This window comes from Molothrus ater, chromosome 2 (assembly GCF_012460135.2).
Source record: "Molothrus ater isolate BHLD 08-10-18 breed brown headed cowbird chromosome 2, BPBGC_Mater_1.1, whole genome shotgun sequence".
Classification (NCBI taxonomy): Eukaryota; Metazoa; Chordata; class Aves; order Passeriformes; family Icteridae; genus Molothrus; species Molothrus ater.
Genome location: NC_050479.2, coordinates 4,570,144 through 4,591,819, shown reverse-complemented (window position 1 = coordinate 4,591,819; position 21,676 = coordinate 4,570,144). Strand labels below are relative to the sequence as shown.

The 21,676-nt window shown below is 42.6% G+C and overlaps 1 protein-coding gene across 1 annotated transcript in view; it reads right to left on the bottom strand.

The window, feature by feature from the left end:
• The window catches only part of BACE2 (beta-secretase 2), a 57,463-nt gene that overhangs the window by 21,648 nt on the left and 14,139 nt on the right, over positions 1-21,676 (bottom strand). Inside the window, exons 2-4 of the mRNA XM_036385543.2 lie at positions 10,438-10,526; positions 3,321-3,537; positions 224-352 (exon numbers count right to left, since the gene is read on the bottom strand). Coding sequence (XP_036241436.1) covers positions 224-352; positions 3,321-3,537; positions 10,438-10,526 — 435 coding nt within the window. The remainder of the gene's footprint in view (positions 1-223; positions 353-3,320; positions 3,538-10,437; positions 10,527-21,676) is intronic.

Below are 21,676 nucleotides of genomic sequence, written 5' to 3'. Positions count from 1 at the left end.
GTTTACTCAAACTTGAGAGAAGAAAAAAATAGAATTGAGAATGAAAATAAATAACACTCAAATTTTGCCTAAGGGCTTAGCTTTTCTTTTAAAAAATAGAAAACATATTTAAAACACGAAAATATCTTTAAACACTAAATTTGGCAGAAGCAGGATAGTCAGAGAAAAGAGGGAGAGAGATGAACAAAGATACATTTTCCCTCTCCTATTGACAGATACCCACAAGACTACCTCCGTTGGTACCACTTCCAGAAACAGGGAGTCCAGCACCACACATCTGCAGGGAGAAAATGTTGGGGATCTTTGCCTGCCTCACGAGGGAATCAAAGAATGTCTCCACAGAACTGGAAGGCTTCAAGGTGTTGAAAAGCAAAACAAACAAACAAACAAACAAACAAAAAGAATTGCAGGGTTCGTTAGAAAGTTTCTTTGCAGAAACCAGCAAATCATTCAAACAAGGCCACTTTTCATGAGTAAATCGAATTTCTGACAAGCAGCTGATGAAAGTTCTAGACATAATAAGCCATTAAAATCCCAATATCTGTCATTTTTCTGTTTCTGTTGTTTTTAAAAACATTTTTACTCTTGACCACTGTCAGTGCTGCTGCCACCAAATCCCTAAAACACAGGAGTAATGTTCAATTGCAGTTTCCAAACTCAAACAGAGTTTGAGCTTGGCAGAAACTCTCACTGATAATTTCTGTTTGGGAAAGTCTTTGTGTTATTAGAACACTCAAAGGTAACTTGCCTTTTATGCCTTCCCATAGTTAAAAAGCAGAATTTTAAAGTCAAGATTTTCAGATTTTCAGCACTGTTGAATTCTAACAAATTTTGAGTTGAGTGGCCCAAATTTCCTCTCTTTTCTCTTAAATATCTTCATACCAAGCAGGCTCTCTCCAGCTGGGTGCTGGCCAGGTTCTTCCTGACACTGCAGGTCCTGTTTTCCTTTGCAGTCACTGGAGAGCTGCAACTTCCCTGTAATTCAGATTTGTGTGCAGGGAGGTCAGAGGGGCCAAGTGCTCTCACTGCACAAAGCCCAGAGCAGCCTCAGAAGCCAACAACCCTGAATTCCTTGGAAGAAGGGAAGAACAAATGCCCTGAGTGCTCTGCTTACCCAAAGCACAGTCTGAGAACAGCTCTTCTCTCTTCTCTTCTCTTCTCTTTCTCTTCTCTTCTCTTCTCTTTCTCTTCTCTTTCTCTTCTCTTTCTCTTCTCTTCTCTTTCTCTTCTCTTTCTCTTCTCTTTCTCTTCTCTTTCTCTTCTCTTCTCTTTCTCTTCTCTTTCTCTTCTCTTTCTCTTCTCTTCTCTTTCTCTTCTCTTCTCTTTCTCTTCTCTTTCTCTTCTCTTCTCTTTCTCTTCTCTTTCTCTTCTCTTTCTCTTCTCTTTCTCTTCTCTTTCTCTTCTCTTCTCTTTCTCTTCTCTTCTCTTTCTCTTCTCTTTCTCTTCTCTTCTCTTTCTCTTCTCTTTCTCTTCTCTTTCTCTTCTCTTCTCTTCTCTTTCTCTTCTCTTTCTCTTCTCTTTCTCTTCTCTTTCTCTTCTCTTCTCTTTCTCTTCTCTTCTCTTTCTCTTCTCTTTCTCTTCTCTTTCTCTTCTCTTCTCTTTCTCTTCTCTTTCTCTTCTCTTTCTCTTCTCTTCTCTTTCTCTTCTCTTTCTCTTCTCTTCTCTTTCTCTTCTCTTTCTCTTCTCTTCTCTTTCTCTTCTCTTTCTCTTCTCTTTCTCTTCTCTTCTCTTTCTCTTCTCTTTCTCTTCTCTTCTCTTTCTCTTCTCTTTCTCTTCTCTTTCTCTTCTCTTCTCTTTCTCTTCTCTTTCTCTTCTCTTTCTCTTCTCTTCTCTTTCTCTTCTCTTTCTCTTCTCTTTCTCTTCTCTTCTCTTTCTCTTCTCTTTCTCTTCTCTTTCTCTTCTCTTCTCTTTCTCTTCTCTTTCTCTTCTCTTTCTCTTCTCTTCTCTTTCTCTTCTCTTTCTCTTCTCTTCTCTTTCTCTTCTCTTTCTCTTCTCTTTCTCTTCTCTTTCTCTTCTCTTTCTCTTCTCTTTCTCTTCTCTTTCTCTTCTCTTCCTCTTCTCTTCCTCTTCTCTTCTCTTCTCTTCTCTTCTCCCTTCCCTTCTCCCTTTTCTCTCCATTCTCACTTTGGGATGTGAAGGTTGAAAATGGTAACTTTGTCATTTTCCAATCACATTTTCAGTTTTAGATTTTAAGGTTATACATTTTGGATTATAAACTTCAGGTTTTAATGGAATCTTCCACCTGAATTCCCTGCCTCCAGAGGAGCAGGATGTGCTTGGTTCTGTGCTCCTGTAAATACTGTAGCTAATATTTGTTCTGAAATTATCCATCCACCTCTGTGGAAACTCAGGGCACTGGGAATATTTCTCTGTCTGCTCTGGGGTGCCCTGACCCCCAGGGAGCACTGACTTTGACCCTCACTCATGGAGAAAGTTTCTCAGACTTCAAGATAGACCAGAATCCTCAACAGTGTGAAATAGATTATAGAGAGCAGTGCAGGTGCATCACTTGGTGAGAAATTGAGGGTTTGGGATTTTTAGTGTGTTGTGGATGGAAGCAAGATGGAGGGCACAGGGTGTGGTCCTGGGTTTCTTCTTCATGCTTCTTCTTCCTCCTTCTCCATGGGTTTGGGTGGCAATTTGTAATTGGGCAGAAAAGTCCCCACTGCAGCTCTTTGGGATCAGTTATTGGGTTAAAAGGGAAAATAATCCAGGTGTCAGTTCTAAATTGGATAGTTCAGTCTTAAAAGTCCTTGTACCAAGAGATTGTTGCCATTTTATGCCTTCTAATGAAAAGCTGCAGAACTCACAGCAGTGAGACTGTTTTACTGATAAGAAATAATAAACACCTGAGTCTGAACATGAAACACCATCTCAAGTGCCTTCACTCCAGACCCAGAGAAACCCACAGTTCACCTCCAGCACACCTCAACTTTTACTTGATGAACAGAGAATGTCCTAGATTGAACTGCTGAGGACTTTGCCTCGGACCAGTGTTCAGAAGTATCCTCAGAGCTCTAAAACCTCCCTCCACACACATCCCACAACCACACTCTGGTCCTACAAACTCTGTAAAAAACTATTCATTCCAGAGGAGCTAAAATCAGCATTTCTATCACCAGAAAAGCCAAAATCCTCACATGGGACTGTGGTACCACCACAACCCAATTTATTCTTTCTGGAACAAAGACAGAAGATCTGTAGGAAGGAGTGGCTGGAAGGGTAGAGCCTAATGCTGACAGATCATCTGCTGGCTTTATTTTAACACATTTCTGTTTATTGTCCTTGTGAAATACAATTGGGGGGAAGGGATGGTTTACCTTGGCTAAGGCATCGTAGGCAAGACCCAGGATCCCGTGCCACTTAACCCCTGGCAGGAAGAAGTTCTCTGACTCCAGGATGGTGGCAATGTTGATGGTGTAGCTGCCATAGAGTCCTTTGGGCATGGTGATGACATCTGTGCCCAGCACTCCAGTCCAGCTGCCTTGGCTGTACTTCACTGTCACCTCAATCCCTTGAGATCTGTATGTGCTTGACCTTTAAAAGGAAAGGACACACTGATGCACTGGCTGTTCATTTACAATGCAAGACAACAGAATGTATTTCAACTCAATTTTGGCCAGAGAGGGAGAAAAAAAGGTAAATTAAGTATGCAAATTTGTATTCATACTGCTTCTAAAATCAGGAAAAAGCAGAAATGAAAAAACACCAAAAGTCAAAGCCCCATTTTTATCCAGAAGCCATCAATAACTCAGATCTTCACAATGTGTTTTACAAAAACCACCAGAATCTAAGGTATTTTGTCACCTAGTGCAGTGTCCCTAACTCAAACTGGTCCATAGAAGCAACACTTTTCAACTGGAGAAGGAATGTATTAAATGGCACTAGAAAATAGAAAGCTGCTGAATTTAAATCTAAAATTGAAATGCAAAGCTAACTGAATAGCTGTAGACTAATACCTCATTAATATTCCTAAAAGATACTTTTTGGGTAAATTAGAATATTATTGTACCAGCAGTAAGACAGAGGTTTCCTAAATCTGCAGTTTGACCTATCTATGAGGAAGTTGAATTTGATATTATTAACAAATGATTCACTGACTTGGAGGAGAAAAGGAAGTAATTTTTCTAGACCAGGGAAGCAAAAGCAAAGGAGCAGTTAAGTATGGCAAGCAAAAGAAGGAACTGAATCCTGTTTAAAAGGCTTAAAAAATAGTAAAAACTTCAATAGATTTTTCATTTTAAAGATCTGTAATCCACAAGTATTGTTATCATTTCCCACACACATCTCTACTGAAGAGCTTAAAAAGTTCTAGATCCCTCACAATTTACTTTGGATCCTCTCCTTGGCACACAGCTTCCTCTTCTGAAGAGACAGATGACCACGTTCAGGTCATCTCAAGAGACTTTTCACAGCTTTTTGGAAAGTAAATTAAGGGAGGGGTGGAAGTAATAAATTTATAACAGCATCTTTACATGTGTAGAACAATAGAAAGGGCAAGGGTTTATCAGGTGCAGATACTTTGTTCACTCCAGCTTTAATCTAACAGCCACATGAAGTGGCTTCACAGGCCCTGTGCCTGAGCTCACCAGCATGAATTTGGGAAATTATTGAATAATTTTCATTATTATAACAAGGAACAACCTTCAGATGGCAACATGGACAAGTCCCATAATTCAGAGTTTCTCCTGAGGGACACTTTGGCCATATGCACCATGCAACTGACTCTTCCTGGCTTAGGGAGGCCAGGCTCTAACCCTAAGCAGTTCTTGACATTCCCAAAACATAACCCTTCAAGGGTTAACATCCAAGGCAGCAGAAATGCATGAGATAATGTTTCAAAATGCAGGAGTTCCAGGTAATAGCAGTATTACCCGCACCTGTTCACTTCCCCTGCTCCTGTGTGATTCTGCATTTGTGTGACACTTACACAAAAGAACATCTATGCACAGGCAGGGTCCTCAGAACACCTCTGTGACACTGGCAGGACATTTCATAAATCAAAATAGAGTCTGAATAATTAGCAGCATAAGGGAAACTGCGGGGGCAAGAAATGAAAGGGAGAATGCTTTTCTTCATGGAGAAAAGTGTCTGGCTGAGCAGCAGAAGAGGAAACATCTGAAATCAGAGAGAAAACTGAGTGCTGGGAGAATAAAGTGAAGCAAATGTGCAGATACAAGCAGTGCATGACCATAACAGCAGCAGCACACAGCTCTTCTTCCAGAAGCAGGAAGAGGACCAGGACACAGAAAGACTGGATTCACTTTCCAGCACAGCTGCTGACCTTTCCTGTGGAAAGGCAAGAAAAGTCCCTTCCTCACCACTTGTGCCCCAGCTTCCCCACCTGTAGAAATGGATATGAAGAGACTCATCTCATTTGTAAAGCTCACAAATGTCATATTGAAGAGGAGACTTTATTACTTCCTTCAAGGAGCAAAATGGGTAACGTGGGAAGGGATCTTGCAGCAAATTAGATTCTGTTCTGCAAAACCACTTCCCCATCCTCTTGCAGGTAATCAGCCACAGGTTTTTTTCACCTTTCCACCTCACTGATCTAAAGGAAGAAAACTTTAGAGGTCAAAGTAGAGACTAGTTGTAATTCATGGGCCGAGTGTTGTAAAACAAACACACAGCACGGAAAAGAAAATTACAAACAATCTGTTTTGGCTGTGATGAGAAAAGAAGAAATTCACCTCTTCCAGCAGGAACAAAGTAGACAGAGGCAAGGAATAAGGGCTCCTAGATCATGGTGCTGTAGGAATCCTACTCCCTTGTCCACCTCCTTCCCACTCCTATCTTCTCTCCAAAGCAGCCACCAGAAACCTGGTCCTCAAACCTCCAATGGATCTGGAGCCCCAGCTGAGCAAACCAGCAATGGGGTAATTTTCTCTTGCAGTTAATCCTCATTACCAGCACACAGCACAGAACAAAACACAACCAAAATCTTATTTCTCATGTCACAATCCCTTTGCAGCAAGCTCAACGTGGCAACAGCAAATCCAGCATGTGCAGGAAGCCCTGAGTAACACTGACCTCACCAAACAACTTTAAGACAAAGCAAACATGAAAATACAACAGAAATTATTGATTTCTAACTAAGAAGTCCCATCTAATCTGCAGGGCTTCCACAAAAACTTTATAATTCACCCCAAACCACAGCCTGTACAGTGCACACAACCATCCTGGCAGGATCACACTGCAAAAGCAGCAAAACAAGCTGCTTTGTTTCTTTTGTTTGATGGTATATAACTTATTGTATTACCTCAATTTATTGCCTGTATTTCTCTTACCTCCCTATCTCTTGGAAACATCAACTCTTGAGCAGCTTGCTTCTGAAGCTTCAGATGGTGAGGCAGTAGTACTCTTTATTTATTTACTGAAATAAAACTGAATACTGTTCCTGAATACTGAAAGCCCTGAGCATGTCAGATTTACATACTGCTGCAGAGCCATCACTGATCACTTGGGTTCAAGTGTAAAAATCCCTTTATATGTCTGTTTAAGTAGCTCTTTTATCATAAGTAGAGTACTCAACAAAACTACTTGTTATTTTCAACAGCACGAGAAACAAACACAGTGATTTCTTTTCAGTTCAGGAGAAATCAGGTAATTTTGCAAAACCTTCTACATCATGGTGACTTATAGAGCATGATTATCACAGCAAACTCAGAACTTTTTACAGCAAAGGTTTGTCAGAGCCACTCAAAAGCCCAAGTTGTAAAAGACTGCATGGTAACAGCTTTACTCACTTTGTAAAGAAAGAGCCAGATAATTAAACAGAAGGATTATACCACATAGATTATGTGATACACAACATAATTTAACAAGTTAGTTCTGGAATTGCTCCAGGAGGGCTCTTCCTGAAAAACACACTCTCTGGGTCCTTTGAAACAAAGATAATGCCTCTCCCATGCACCCCCCTCAATTTCAGTCAAAAAAGAATCATGAATTCAATTTCTGATTTTGATCATCTGAATAAAATTAAACTAAGATTGTGGCACCAGGAAATTAAGCCCCATCACTCTCTCCAACACAACATGAATATTCTAATAAGCACACATCTATAACTCATAACCCATTAATTTAACAAATTACTCATCTTTCTTCCCCCCTTGTCTTCAACTTGCAGTTTAAGACGTCGGAAGCACTCCATGACAATATAGGGAAAAACTGCAGGAGTGTTTACCAGATGAGAGGAAACCCCTTTATCTAATCTCAAGTGTTCCTCCTAGGAAGGAAGAAAAGTGCCCATAGGTCGTTGTTCTCATTTGCACGTGGGCAAAGGTCACTCTTGGGTTATTTTACAGATCCAGCTGATGTGGTATCAATGCCCCTGTTTACCATCCCTGCAAAATCATGACAACCAAGCGTGCTGGTTTGGGCTGGGGATGGAGTTAATTTTCTTCACAGCAGCTAGCACAGGCTGTGTTTTGGATTTGTGCTGGAAACAGAGTTGAAATATAGAAATGTTTTTGTTATTGCTGAGCAGCTCTTGCACAGAGCTGAGGCCTTTTCTCCCCCTCACTCCAGCACTGCCAGGCTTGGTGTGCATGAGAATTTGGGAGGGGACACGGCCCAATTGACCCCAACTGACCCCAGGGATATCCCACACCATGGTGCCATGCTCAGCAAGTACAGCTGGGGGAAGAAGGGGGAAATGTCTGGGGTTTTGGTGGGGTTTTGAGTGAGCGAGTGTCTGTGTAGTGCTGAGTTGCCATCAGGGTTTAAATCACAGTGCCAGGGAAAGTGTTCTGACTGCTGGGCAAAGTCTACCCTAAGCCAGTCTCCAAAAGAGACAAGCAGCAGCACCCAAGGAAGTAGAGGTGACTGGGCTTCACCTCCAGTCAGGAGTAAAAGCTCCTGGAATCTGTTTCCAAGCACCTGAAGGACAGTCATGGAGTCACAGCCACTCAACGAGGAATTTCACAGGCACATCACACCTGAGCCATCTCACTCCCTTCTACGTCAGGACTGGAGGCACAGATGAGGAGAACAGTGGCTGTAGCACATCTTGGCTTCTGTCAGGCTTTGGACACCAGCTCCCGTGGCATTCCCATTTGGAAGCTGAGGATGTGGGGCTGAACAAACCAGCCATGGTGTGGGCTGAAGCTGGGCTGCACCCCTGGGTCCAAAGGAGCCATTGACTCATGACAAGCAGAGCCCCAGGGGCTGTGAGTGGAGGAAAAACTCCACAGCCTGAGAGAAGGAGGCTCAGGAGAGACTTTCTCACTCTTTACAAGGCCCTGGCAAGAGGCTGCAGCCAGGTGAGAGTCAGCATCTTCTGCCATGCAACAGCTTCAGGACAGGAGGACACACAGAAGCTGTGCTAAGAGAGGCTCAGGCTGGACACCAGGAGGAATTCCATCATGGAAATGGTGGTTAAACACTGGAAGGGGCTTCCCAGTGAGGTGGTGGACTCATCCCACTGGAGGTGTCCAAGGAAGGCCTGGAGGTGGCACTCAGAGCTCTGGGCTGGTGACGAGGTGGGGATTGGTCACAGCTTGGACTGGATGGTCTTGGAGGTCTTTTCCAACCTCAGTGATTCTGTGAAGATCTTCATCAAGAGCCTACATGAAGGACAGACTGCACACTCAGATTTGCATCAAAGGGAGAGGCTGCCATGCTGACTGCCACAGGCACCAGTTACATTTTTTGAGGTTCAGGCTGGACAACAGGAAATATTTCCTCCCCAGGAGACTGTGGCATGGCATGGAACACTGCCTGAACAGAGCATGGATCCTCCATCCTCAGAGGTTCACAGGACTTGGCTGGGCCCAGCCATGGCTCACCTGCTCTTGTGAGAGCCCAGCTCATCTGGGATGTGTGCCAGGTGACCTACAGAGCTTTCTTGCAACCAACATTTTTAAAAGATCTACCTGATTTCACTGGGGCCAGGATCCTTCCAATTTATTTATTTAAATGCAGTTAAAATATTTAAAATGGAAGAAGTGTGGTGTACCCAGGAGTCTGCTAATGTTTGTATTCTGAGCCCACTGCAGGACTCCATCAGTGCAACCCAAACCAGAAACTCCTGCTGCAATTGCTCTGGACTTGACTGACTTCTAAGTAATGACTTAAAATCAAATAATGACTTGATTTTGAATAATTTTACAAAGCACCCTTAACTAACTCTTTCGGGCCTGGACTTCAAGGTTTCATTATTAACCTTATATTAAAGTTCTCAAAACACAATGTCCACTGAGAACATGATCAGAGGCTGTAACCTTCACATGATTTCAGTCTGTCTTTCCTCACACACAACCTCTGCTGCTGCTGTTTCTGATGAGAGAGGCCTTGTCCTTCCAGTCTCAATAACATCATTAAAGAGACAAGGGAGAAAGAATGCTTCTGCTTTTAATTCTTGCATTTAAGTTTTCTTTAGCCACTGCCTATGGAAGGGGATAGCTGGCTGGCATGGAAAACCCTATATAGCAGAAATAGCTATCAAGTAGTATCAGAAATAGCTCTCCAAAATTCTGGATTTTCCAGACCTGTATCATATCAGCATGATGTGTAATATCTCCATTAACTTCTAAATATATGACAGGAGGTGAGGCTACTGCAGTAAGCAGCATGGAAATAATAGATCTCCCTCCATTCTCAGTGCATCTTACTGGGAAAAAAGTGATTTTTGTTTTCTTACTGGAAAAAAACACATGTGAGGTAGTGAGAAGGGTGATACTCCCCAGTTTCCCAGCCCTCTTGGTATTTTTATCCATATGTTTCAGCTAAAGATAGACTCTGCATTTTGGAGAAGTTTACCTGAAATAATTGAAACTAGAGAAAGGCAGAAAGGAAGGAAGGAAGAAGTGTGATTCAGACAGACAAAGCTTGGCTGTGATTAATGTCAGCTTATGCTAAACACAGCAAATTTAGTGCATAACAAACACCAGAACCACCAAGCTGTATTTTATAAATCACCAGATTCATCAGGGTCTGTCCAGACCACTGACTGATTGAGGCCTGTGGCCAAACTGAACAACAAATTAGGTTTTGACTAAGTAATTTTGCTTCTGGATGAAATGTCAAGTAACTGATACAATTACCAGCTTTTAATTTTTGTTTTCAAACAGAGGCAAAGCATATTGAAACTTTCAATTCCTTGCAATTCTATTCAGGTAAGAAATTGGCTGAAATTGGTGTGATTTTGCAAATGATTTTTACCCTGTAATCATCTTCTCTTTTCTCCAGTTGTAATTAGTGCTGCTGATGTTCACTCAGAGCTCAGCTGTGCTGCCACCAGTGGGGCTGCTCGTGGTGTCAGGCGGGGTTTTGCATCAGGCAAATCCAAAATTCCCACCAGGCAGCCAACATCCCACTCCCATGGGATGTCACAGGAGCCCCAGGAGCTGCCTTATTATCCTGTCTTGCACGGAGGAGCCAGAATCCAAAAGAACCCCCCCTAATTTCCACCATGGGTGCAGAACAGGTACTTACAGCTCTGGATCGAAGTAGGATGTGACATCAGGATCAGGCACACCTGCTACAGCAAAATTGCTGCTCCCAGTGTCAACCAGAATATTTAACTGCCAAAAAAAAAGGAAAGAAAAGAAAAGAAAGGAGAGGTGATTTACATACCAAATTAAACAAATGAACAACAATAAAACATTGCAGTTTTTGTCTAAACTATCTTCAGTTTTAAAATCATGATGAGCATTGCTCTGAGAAATAAATTTAGTGTCACTTTTGGGAAAGATATGCTGCTGCAGCCCATCCAAAACAGCTGATCCTGCTGAAAAGTTTTTCAATAATCTGTTCCTGGAAGGGGGAAAACCCGCCAAGCCCACGTTTGCACAGCTGATGAATTCCTGATCATCTCCAATTTCTTTTTGGCCCAAGCCCACATTTGCACAGCAGATGAATTCCTGATCATCTCCAATTTCTTTTGGCCCAACCCATGAGTCTTGGCTGAATTATGGACTGCTTAAAGCTCTCTTTGTCTTAGAGCTTGTGAGATTTCAAGGTAGGGGCAGAGTGCAGGTCTGAACAGAGATAAGCAGAAGCATGAAGCTGCTTTGTGTATTGGAAAACACAGGAACAATGCCCAGTTCATCCTGAGCAGCAGCAACCTTCCACAGCCTTTAGCACCTTTAAAAATGAGGATGGCAGATTTATTAACACCATGATTGAAAAGTGGCCTAAGAGGGGACCTCTTGTTTGGTTGCTTGGGAGGGTGATTTAGGCTGAAAATTGCCTAAACATGGGTAAAATGGGACACCTCCTTTCCCCATCTAGCTCAGATAACCAGGCTGGTCCATCACAGCTGCACGATGGCAAAGCAGGATCATTCTTTCAGTGAGACCTGGAAACCACATTAGGTACAGAGCCATTAAATGGTAAATTTAAGTCAGACAGAGATTCTACTGTGTCACAGACACATTTTATGAAAAATCCTTTCCTTAGGATTTTTTCTCCTGAGAAGCTGAGAGGCCTCAGGAACAAAATGTAACCAATGGTTATCTGCTGCTGTGGAATGCAGCAGGTGCATCTGGGATTGGTCTCATGGGGTTGTTTCTCATTAATGGCCAATCACAGTCCAGCTGTCCAGACTGTCTTGGTGAGTCCCAAGCCTTTGTTATCATTCCTTTTCTATTCTTAGCCAGCCTTCTGATGAAATCCTTTCTTCTACTCTTTAGTATAGTTTTAATATAATATATATCATAAAATAATAAACCTTCTGAAACATGGAGTCAGATCCTGGTCTCTTCCCTCATCCTGAGACCCCTGTGAACACCACCACACTACTGCTACCAAATCAATGGTCACACTTTCCCCTGCTCTTGGCTGGATGCTTCCTAAGCCTCCCTGGCAAAGCCACAGGGCTGTGAGGCAAACCAGATCAGGTTCCTCACCTACAGATAGCAAGAAAAAACAACAATCTGCCACATCAGGCAGCCACTCCAATGGGTATGGTCAGAGTGGATACCAGAAAAGGGTGATTCCCTCCCTTGGTGACAACATGGTCTCAGATTGGCTTAAAACACCTGCTCCCCAGAAAAATATTAAAGAATTAGGTGTGGAAACCCAGGGCACCAGGAATATTTCACTGTCTGCTCTGGGGTGCCCTGACCCCCAGGGAGCACTGACTTTGACCCTCATCCATGGAGAAAGTTTCCCAGACTTCAAGATAGACCAGAATCCACAAAAGTGTGCAATAGATTATAGAGAGTAGTGTAGGTGCATCACTTGGTGAGAAATTGAGGTTTTGGGGTTGTTAGTATGTTGTGGATGGAAGCAAGATGGAGGGCACAGGGTGTGGTCCTGGATTTCTTCCTTCTTCATGCTTCTTCTTCCTTCTTCTCCATGGGTTTGGGTGGCATTTTGTAATTGGGCAGAAAAGTCCCCATTGCAGCTCTTTGGGATCAGTTATTGGGTAAAAGGGAAAATAATCCAGGTGTCAGTTCTTGATTGGAGAGTTTAGTCTTAAAAGTCCTTGTACCAAGAGATTGTTGGCCATTTTGTGCCTTCTAATGAAAAGCTGCAGAAGTCACAGCAGTGAGACTGTTTTACTGATAAGAAATAATAAACACCTGAGTCTGAACATGAAACACCATCTCAAGTGCCTTCAATCCAGACCCAGAGAACGAACAACTGGTACCCCCACAATTAAGAATTTTCCTGTAGGAGGGAGTGAGACATGAAGATTTTGTTGTCCATGGCTTAAAGCAGCTCAAACCAGCCCCTCTGATCACTCCTTAAGATGAGATGTAGCTTGGGATTTAAATGGGAAGGGGATGTGGAAAGAGCAAGAGAGAATGATCAGGGAAACAAGTTTGGTGTTGACAAAAGACGAGGACAAAAAAGGCTGAGCTCAGAATTGAGTGTAAACACAAAGGAGGATAAAGCATTTTAAAAAGATGTGCTGAAGCCTTTTCTAATAAAACTGAGCGTAGACAAAAAGTATGAGTCAATGTTTAAAAACATCTTTGGTTTGTTCATAGAGGAGAAGGGAGGTGATGGTTATCCTTGTTTCACCCTTTTAATATAGTATGGGACTGAGGAACTCTGAAATTTGAACAAGCACACAAAATCAACCAGTCATTTCTGAGAATCTCTTCTGAACTGCAGGCACACTCTGTCATTGGTATTCCCAGCCCTAATCTTGCAGAAATTTTAAGACTGAAAAGAAACAAACCAACAACCTTAGCCAAGCTGCATCCCAGATTTTAGATTAAGCAAAGACAATACATTAAAATTTATTTTGCAACCACATGAGCTAGACAGAGTCATCTAAGAACAAAAGGACATCCACAAGTTCACTTGGCTCCAGGAGCTGAGGCTTTAAAAGAAAATAAGAACCTCTGAGGCTCTGCAATAAAATCCAAAATTTGCTACACACTTCATTTCAGTGCTATCAAAAGCCTAACATTTTTTCAACTACCTAACAAAGTACAAACTATTCATTATCCCCCCTTCTCTAGCACAGAAATCATATTAAAAATAAACAACAAAGAGCAGCTACAACGTGTGTCTGCATCTATCAGGACTGACAAAATTTGCCTCAAAGGGGTGCTGCAGGGCTTAAATTAATTAGCCTTTCTGAGGTAGTCCGTGATGCTTGAGCGATGGGCACTATGGATCAGCTGCATAAAATACATGTAGGCGTTGCCTTAGCCTCAGTGATATGCATGGCACCATAAACGGAGGAGGACTTGGGGGGAGAAAATAAAAAAGCCAACCAAAACCAACAAAATCACTAAATATGACACACATGAAAGATATTTCACCCCCACACCTTAAACACAATGTTATCATCACAGAATTCACAAACCATCCAAGGAAAGGGCAGATTTACTACCCACAGGATGGAGCAAATCAAGATTTCCAGAATAAAATAGATATCCCCCACAAAGAAAGAGGGAAAGCACAAAGCTGGCTGAGCATGCAGGCTCCAGCCCACTCGGACACAGCAGAGCTCACATGACAGATGCTATTGAGGCTGACATTCTCCATCCACATGTTTGTGCATAATGAGATGCAGGCAGCCAGGGCAGACACTGATTTATTGTAGTCCCCACAATAGCGCCAGTGATTAGCAGCTCATTCTGGGCTGGGTATAACTGACTGAGTTCCCTTTCTCTCCTGAATTTTCTTTAGTGCCTTCACGTCTCATTAAGAGGAAATTTCATGTTGTCTCCACTGGAGCCTCCTTGATTCCTCGTGGAGCTGCTGGGGCAGCTTCAGGCAAGCTCTGGGGAGTCCCAAGGTGGACACTGAAGGAGCCAAGGACCAGGGGTGTCCATCCTGTCCTATCTTAACCATGGACAGCAGCCCTGCTGAGAAGGATTTGGGGGTGCTGATGGGTGAAATGTTGGATTTGTCCTTGGAAATGCCAACTTGCAGCCCAGAAACCAACTGTGTCCTTGGCTGCACCTAGAGCAGTGTGGGCAGAGGTGAGGGGGGGGATTCTGTCCCTCTGTCCCCACCTGCAGAGCTGCCCCAGGCCTGGGCCCAGCCCAGGGAGGAGCTGGAGCTGCTGCAGAGAGCCCAGAGGAGGCTCCAGGATGAGCAGAGGGATGGAGCAGCTCTGCTGGGAGGAAAGGCTGGCACAGCTGGGATTGTTCACCTGCACAGGAGAAGCTTTGGGCTGAGCTCAGGGTGGCCTTGCAGGGCCTGCAGGAGCCCCAGGAAGCTGGAGAGAGACAATTTCCAGGGCATGCAGGGACAGCACACAGGGAATGGCTTCACACTGACAGACTGGGTTTAGATCAGATATTAGCATTAAAACCAATGAAAAACTACTTTCCTTTTGCTTTTGGAAGAGGCAAAGCCTTTTCTGGGGATTTTTTTTTTTGTGGTTTCCAAGTTAAATTTCAGACCCACACAACAGACACTAAGAGCAAATGCACCAAATTGTTCCTTCCCCTGAGAAAGATGCATATTCTATGATTGGCTTTTCACAAATATTAACATGAATATTATATGTGTTGTGTTAGAAAGTAATGCTGTATTAATTCTCTTAAGTAGTGTGGTAAATATAGTTTTAGGTTATAAAAAATGTTAAAATAGAAACGATGCTATGTAGGATACTTCTCTTTAAAGAAAGGACTCACAGCGAGATAGCAGCCACAGGACACCTGAATCTGTCAGAGAAAGATTGCCCCATTATCAGAAGAAACGAACTTCTTCCCACCTCGAAGCCGCTGTTAGGATTCAGAGGAAGAAGTTGACGATGACCAGAGAGAATCCTGTGTTTGAATGGAATTTATGCATCATGTATGAGGTGTATGAATATGCAACAGGCTGTTGCTTTTAAGGGTTAATCCTCTGTTAACGTGGGTCCTTTCTCGGGTTTGTGCTGCCCAGAAAAAGGTACCTGGACGTCTGTAACTCTTTGTCTTTATTGTCTCATATTGTCCTAATCCAAATTGTCCAAATTATTATTCTTACTCTAATTATATTGCTATTTTTATAACCATTTTGTACTATTAAACTTTAAAATTTTAAAAACAAGTGATTGGCGTTTTTCACACCCCCTAAAGGTCACCTCAACCGCAGCTGTGGGACACGAGATCTGCACCTAGTAAAGTACCTGGAGATTATTTTGCTGTCTGCCTTTCCTGTATGCAAATAGAGCTGTTATTATTAACAGGAGGCTCATAAAGATCCCTATTTTACAGTAAGCAAGACAGGAACATCCACCTCTGCCATGACAGACTCACAGAGGGAGTCTGACACTATCTGGATGCCATTAGTTTGTGGTTATAAAAAGAAGCAAATCCAAACTTGTTTACTGAAAGTCATGAACACTGAAAGCAGAAGCCTCAGAGGTCATGCAGTTTACATTTTTTTTCTATTCTGAAGGGGTAGAGACACTAAAAATTCCCCAGTCCCAATGATTTCTTTCAAATGGAAGTCAAACACTTTGTCAATACTTCAAGGATCCCTTAAACTTTCCAGTGCTTGATTCAACAGCAGCATCAAATAGCACTTACTGTGTGCTACACAGCTTCAATAATTTAACTTATCACTGTCTTTCATATTTTTAAGCCTTCCATTGCTAAATATTGTTGTATTTTGCTACAAGAAAAAAACAAAAATTTCTGATTGATGTGTTATAATTTTTTCACTTTGGCTGTCTGTGGTTCAGGCACCTGCCCTGGTTCAGCAGGTGATGTCAATATGACACATCCACACTGGACTGGCTGTTATTCATGCCTCATTTAACTGCCTGGCATAAAACAATTTGCAGTTATCCACCATGCATTCAGAAAGTGACTTCCTTCACATTTTCAAGGGAAAGTGAGAGCAGCAATCATTCATTTTTTGTTGCAGAGAGGTTGCTCCTATCCCCAGAAGTTGCCTCTGTTCTGGTACACACCTGCTCACACTTTGGAGAAGTTCCTCTTCCCTGTTTTCGTTTGAGGTTGGGAGGTTTTGGTAACTTCCAGAAAAATATACAAAAACAAATCCCACAGGCTGAAAGTGCAAAATGGATTTGTTTACAGCAGCTGTCTGCCTGATTTAGCATCCACAGCCTTTTCCAGGTGTGGAATCCTGGGGCTTGCCTGCAAACCTGCTGCTTTGCATGTAATTCCCCAGGTCACCCACACCGAACTAGGGATACTCTTCATCATCCCCGCTAAAAGACTGGTCCATAGAAAAATCCACTGTATTTTTTTTTCCAAGTACCTGGGTCTGACCAATCCTTTCAGGTCAAGCAATAAAGTTCCACCACTGAACTGGCTAACCCTCTACAGCTACTTAAAAGCAGGTTGGAGTGAGCTGGTGTCAGTCTTTTCTCCCAGATAACAAGTGACAGGATGAGGGGCTGCACCAGGGGAGGTTTGGGCTGGATATTAGGGAAAATTTTTCCTCAAAAATTGTTGTAAAGCACTTGACCAAACTGATCAGGGAAGTGGAAAAGTCATCATGCCTGGAATTGTTAAAAAACCATGTGGATATGGCACTTGAGGAAATAATTCATTGGAGAACGTGGTGGTGGTGATGCTGGGTTGATGGTTGGACTTGATCTGAAAGGTTTTTCTCAGCCTTAACTATTCCATTATTCTGAAAAAAAAACCAGACTGCAAAAATGCATTTGGGTCTTCATTCCTGCTTCAGCTGAAGCATAGGGACTGGAGAAAAAAAAAAGGAATAGGATTTGCACACATAGGGCCATAAATACAGTAAACAATCTCATTCAGCCTTACATTTACTCTGGGGTTCAGTCAAAACTTTAGTGATAATTGAGAGTTTTCTTCACAAGGCAGCAGAGCAAAGAAGAATTCTCTGTAAGAATTCAGAGAACCACAGAATGGTTTGGGTTGGAAAGGACCACAAAGCCCATCCAGTGCCACCCCTGCCATGGCAGGGACACCTTCCACTGTCCCAGGCTGCTCCCAGCCCCAGTGTCCAACCTGGCCTTGGGCACTGCCAGGGATCCAGGGGCATCCAAAACTTCTCTGGGCACCCTGCGCCAGGGCTGCCCACCCTCAGAAGGAAGAATTATTTCTTAATATAATATCTAATCTAAAGCTACTCTCTTTTAGCAATGATATCTCTTTTCAGGATGAAAACTACAAGCCATCATGCCCCCTCTGGGATTTTAACTCCACCCAAGGGCACCCTTTTCTCTTGTCCTCAGTAAAGAGCACAACCATTCCACACCAGTAGCATTCATGTGCCACTCAAAATCTTTTCATACTTTCATGATTTCTCCCAAAGCACCCACTTAAAATAGGGTTTGTAATTCTATATGCTTGCTGGAGCATGTCACACAATGAACTATGACAGAGTAAAAAAGTTTTTATCCCCATGCAGAGAGCAGAAATAGGAATTATCCCATTACCTGCTCAGGAGCTTGTTACCACACATCACAATGTAGATGTAGAAGTCCACACCATCTCAGCCCTGAGCTTGTACTATCTCTTAATTCTCTTTCTTATTTTGTCCCACACATAATAAACCCTCCAGAAAATAATCTGCTAGACAGTGCTTCAAAAGAAAAAAAAAAAAAAAAAAAAGAAAATTCAAAGAAGCGCTGCTTCTTGTTAGGGATTAGCAGCTAGAAATTATTTGGGTAACAGCTCTTCTTTTTCAAGCTGGTTAATAGATAGGAAAATTAGTTGGCAATTTAAATGCTGCCTCATTTAACACAATGATTCCTAATTACATTATCAGCCCATCTGGCAAGAATTGCTTACAACCATCACACAGTAAAGAAAACACCAGTAACTATATGCTGTGTTTGCCCACAGTTATTACATGTTATTATTGGCACTGACTGTCAGTCAGGTTATTTCAGCAATTTGTTTCTACAAATTAGTAATGTTACAATATACAGCAGCTTTTTAAGCACAGACATTCTGTATGGGTTTTTTCTCCCCTGTGTTACTTAGAGTTAGCATTTACAGCCAATAAAACTACTTTGCAATAAAAAAAAAAGTATCAGAAGGCTAGGCTTTAATATAGATTCCTCATCTGTTCCTCTGAAGATGCAGAAATAAAAGCAATTTAAAAGATGAGTTAAGAGAAATTTTTGGAACATTTCTGGATCTAGAAGACTGCAAAGTCAGACATAAACCCGAGAAGCCTCCACAATGACAGATTTCTGCTTGCAGAATATTGTGCACTTTGTTTAAAAGGTAAGGCTGTAAACAAAAATAGGTAAATTTGTTGGACTGGCACCCTGCCCACGAACACTGGGGCAGGGATGGACTCTCCCATTTCTCACTGCTCACAAGCAGTCCCTGCACTGGAGGAACACCTCACCCCAAAGCCAAATGATCCTCTGCAGCTTGGATGGAATCATACTTCACCTCAGAGGAGGAGGAAGAGGAAGCCAGACCCACATTTTACACCAAGTCCAGGAGGGGTATTTCCAGTGCTGCCCTGAGTGAAGTCACCTCACCAGAGAAAACAGACCTATCTGCTCCTACCTCCAAAAAAACCCCTCCCATGGTCACAAGAAGGGTTCACCCATGCAGCCAAGATAAGAGAGGCATTGTGAGCAAAGGAAAAAAAAAAAAAAAAAGAATGAGATTAATTTTCTAATGACGTTTGTTCAGCAGGTGGTGCCCACGTTTGGCTGCAGCCCTGGGGATGCAAAGGAAGGTGATTTATTGCTGCACGAAAACGTGGGCAAACCAGAAGGTCAAGTTTCTCACCAAAGATAGCTCCTGCTTTCACAACAGCAGAAGTTTGTCACAGAAACTGTGCTGTGTTTGCAGTCTGGGGAGTTGACAGGAGGAACCAGTGCCAGCAGCACACCAAGCTCTCCAGAGAGGCTCTGGCCTTTGCTGCCTTTCCCCTCACTGCATTCCCAGGTGGTGCCAGGACCTGGATTTACATTTACTACCAATCTTCACATTCCCTCTCTTCCCCAGCCACTTAAAACATCCATTCCCAAGCACTCTCACACCCTCACTGGGCCCAGCAGAAGACCAAGGGTTTTCCCCCTCCATCTCTCCATGATCTGCACTGCTAGACTGGAAGGAATATTTCTTTTTTCCTGCCTGGAAAGCAATAATCTCTTTCTTTGCCAGAAGATTACAAAGTACTATCTGGATTAGCCAATCTATCCGTGTTTAAGAGCACTGCATGCTTCTGTAGTGGAGATTTGTATAAAAACCACAAATGCTAAAATGACAGATTGCTCTGAAGTATAAACTTGCTAAACTAAATTGTGAGTTGAAATATGAGCATCTGACTGTGGGACTGATGAATAGTCATTTTCAAGAAAAATATTACGGGAAGTGCTTTATATATATTATCATTTTGACAATAAGGGAAGGCTATTATGGTTTAAAGACAAAAAAAAATAGTCAGCCAATCAATCCTGGTAACAAAACAAAATATCTATTCTTCATTTCTACGCTCTCCTTCCTGCCAATGCCCTCGGTTCCCTAAACATTAGCATTCTTTCTGCACATGCCATCTCATGTGCTATCTTATTTTTCAGGCTGAAATTTATTTGCTGTGTCTAGATTTATCATACAACACATCCATCCTATTCATGCTATATGAACATGCTTTGCTGTTGAACATGAGCCATTACTTGCTTATCTTAGAGCTGTGTGAATCGTAGCAATTTTGTCTCATTGCCTTTTCAGAAGAGATTAACCTTTTTTTCCCTCTTTTTTATTTTTTCTTCCCCCAGAAACGAGTCTCTCTCCCAACTCACACCCTATAGCAAAACCAGGTGTGTGAAGCAATCCTGGAGTTCACATAAACCAGCTGCAGCTGAACTCATGCTCTGCTCTAAGCACTGAGTTTTAAGGAAAATTTGGACTAATTACAGAGTAATAACAGTAATCTAGAGGTGTAGGAAAAAAAAATCACCTGCAAATAAGCGTTGACAGGCTTTAAACGGCTTGAGAAGACAAAGGAAAAGTGTGACAGTCTTTTAAGAGGTGTAGGGGTGCCACAGAGGCCCCCAGGGAGCCAAAACTTTCAGAAGGAAGGGGCTGCAGGGAAGCCAAGAGGTGCCTTCATCAGCCACCAACCCTTAAGCAGAAGCAGAGTTAGTGCTGACTGAGAGCAGCAGAAATCCTCCCAAATGTGAGCGAGGAAAATCTGTATATCTGCTGTGCTTACACCACACACATTCTTGAATGGAAAGATAATGAGTGCCTAGACAAATGGAGGATGAACAAAACCCCCACACTCTGAAATTCAAGAAGGAGCGCATGAGGCATCAGCTATTTGCACTCAAGTGCACACAAAGCTCTTGTTAAATCCAAAAGCCTGTTTCCACCTGTTAGTAGGTGTAAGGGAACTAAATTAATCAATTTCCTGGTAATTACAGCACAGCACTGATGAGACAGGGAGGCTGTAAGCCAAATGCCACTGGGAGCAACTCTCACATTTAACTGCAAGCCTCGAGAGGAATCCCAGTGCCCACGCAGCCAGGGTTTAGAGACAGCCTAAGTCTAAGCCCTGTGTCCTAAATTAGCAGGAGTCTCATCCAGAGCTCACCCCTCCCTCCCTGGAGAACAGGGTGACTTAAGGTGCTGGAGACACAGATATTAGTTCAATAATTCCATAGCTAAAAAAGAGCTTAACTCTTGCAGATGTGCTTGTGAGTGGCATCACCCATTCCACAGGCTCCTTCTCAGCATAAAACTCTTTCTCACTTGGAAACCAGAGAGAGTCACTGTCAGAACCCAGGACATTCCTCTGGCTGCCCTGGATGGCTCGAGACCCTGGCACAGAGTCAAAAACACCTGTGCCTTTGATTTTAACCATGGAAACAATTACTAACTTTGTGTGAGGAGTTACAAGCCACAAGGGTTTGAGCAGAATGACAGTGAATTTATCACAGGGTGAAAAAGTAGAATTTTGGGGATTTAGAATGGGGGCTCAAGAGGCAAGATGGAGGAATCTGGGTGTGTCCTCTCCTTCTTCTTCTTCTTGTCCTCCATTGTCACAGACATCTTTTATGGAAAATCCTTTCCTTAGGATTTTTTCTCCTGAGAAGCTGAGAGGCCTCAGGAACAAAATGTAACCAATGGTTATCTGCTGCTGTGGAATGCAACAGGTGCATCTGGGATTGGCCCATGTTAGATGTTTGTAATTAATGGCCAATCACAGCCCAGCTGGCTCAGACAGAGAGTCCAAGCCACAGACCTTTGTTATTCATTCTTTCCTATTCTATTCTTAGCTAGCCTTCTGATGAAATCCTTTCTTCTACTCTTTTAGTATAGTTTTAATGTAATATATATCATAAAATAAT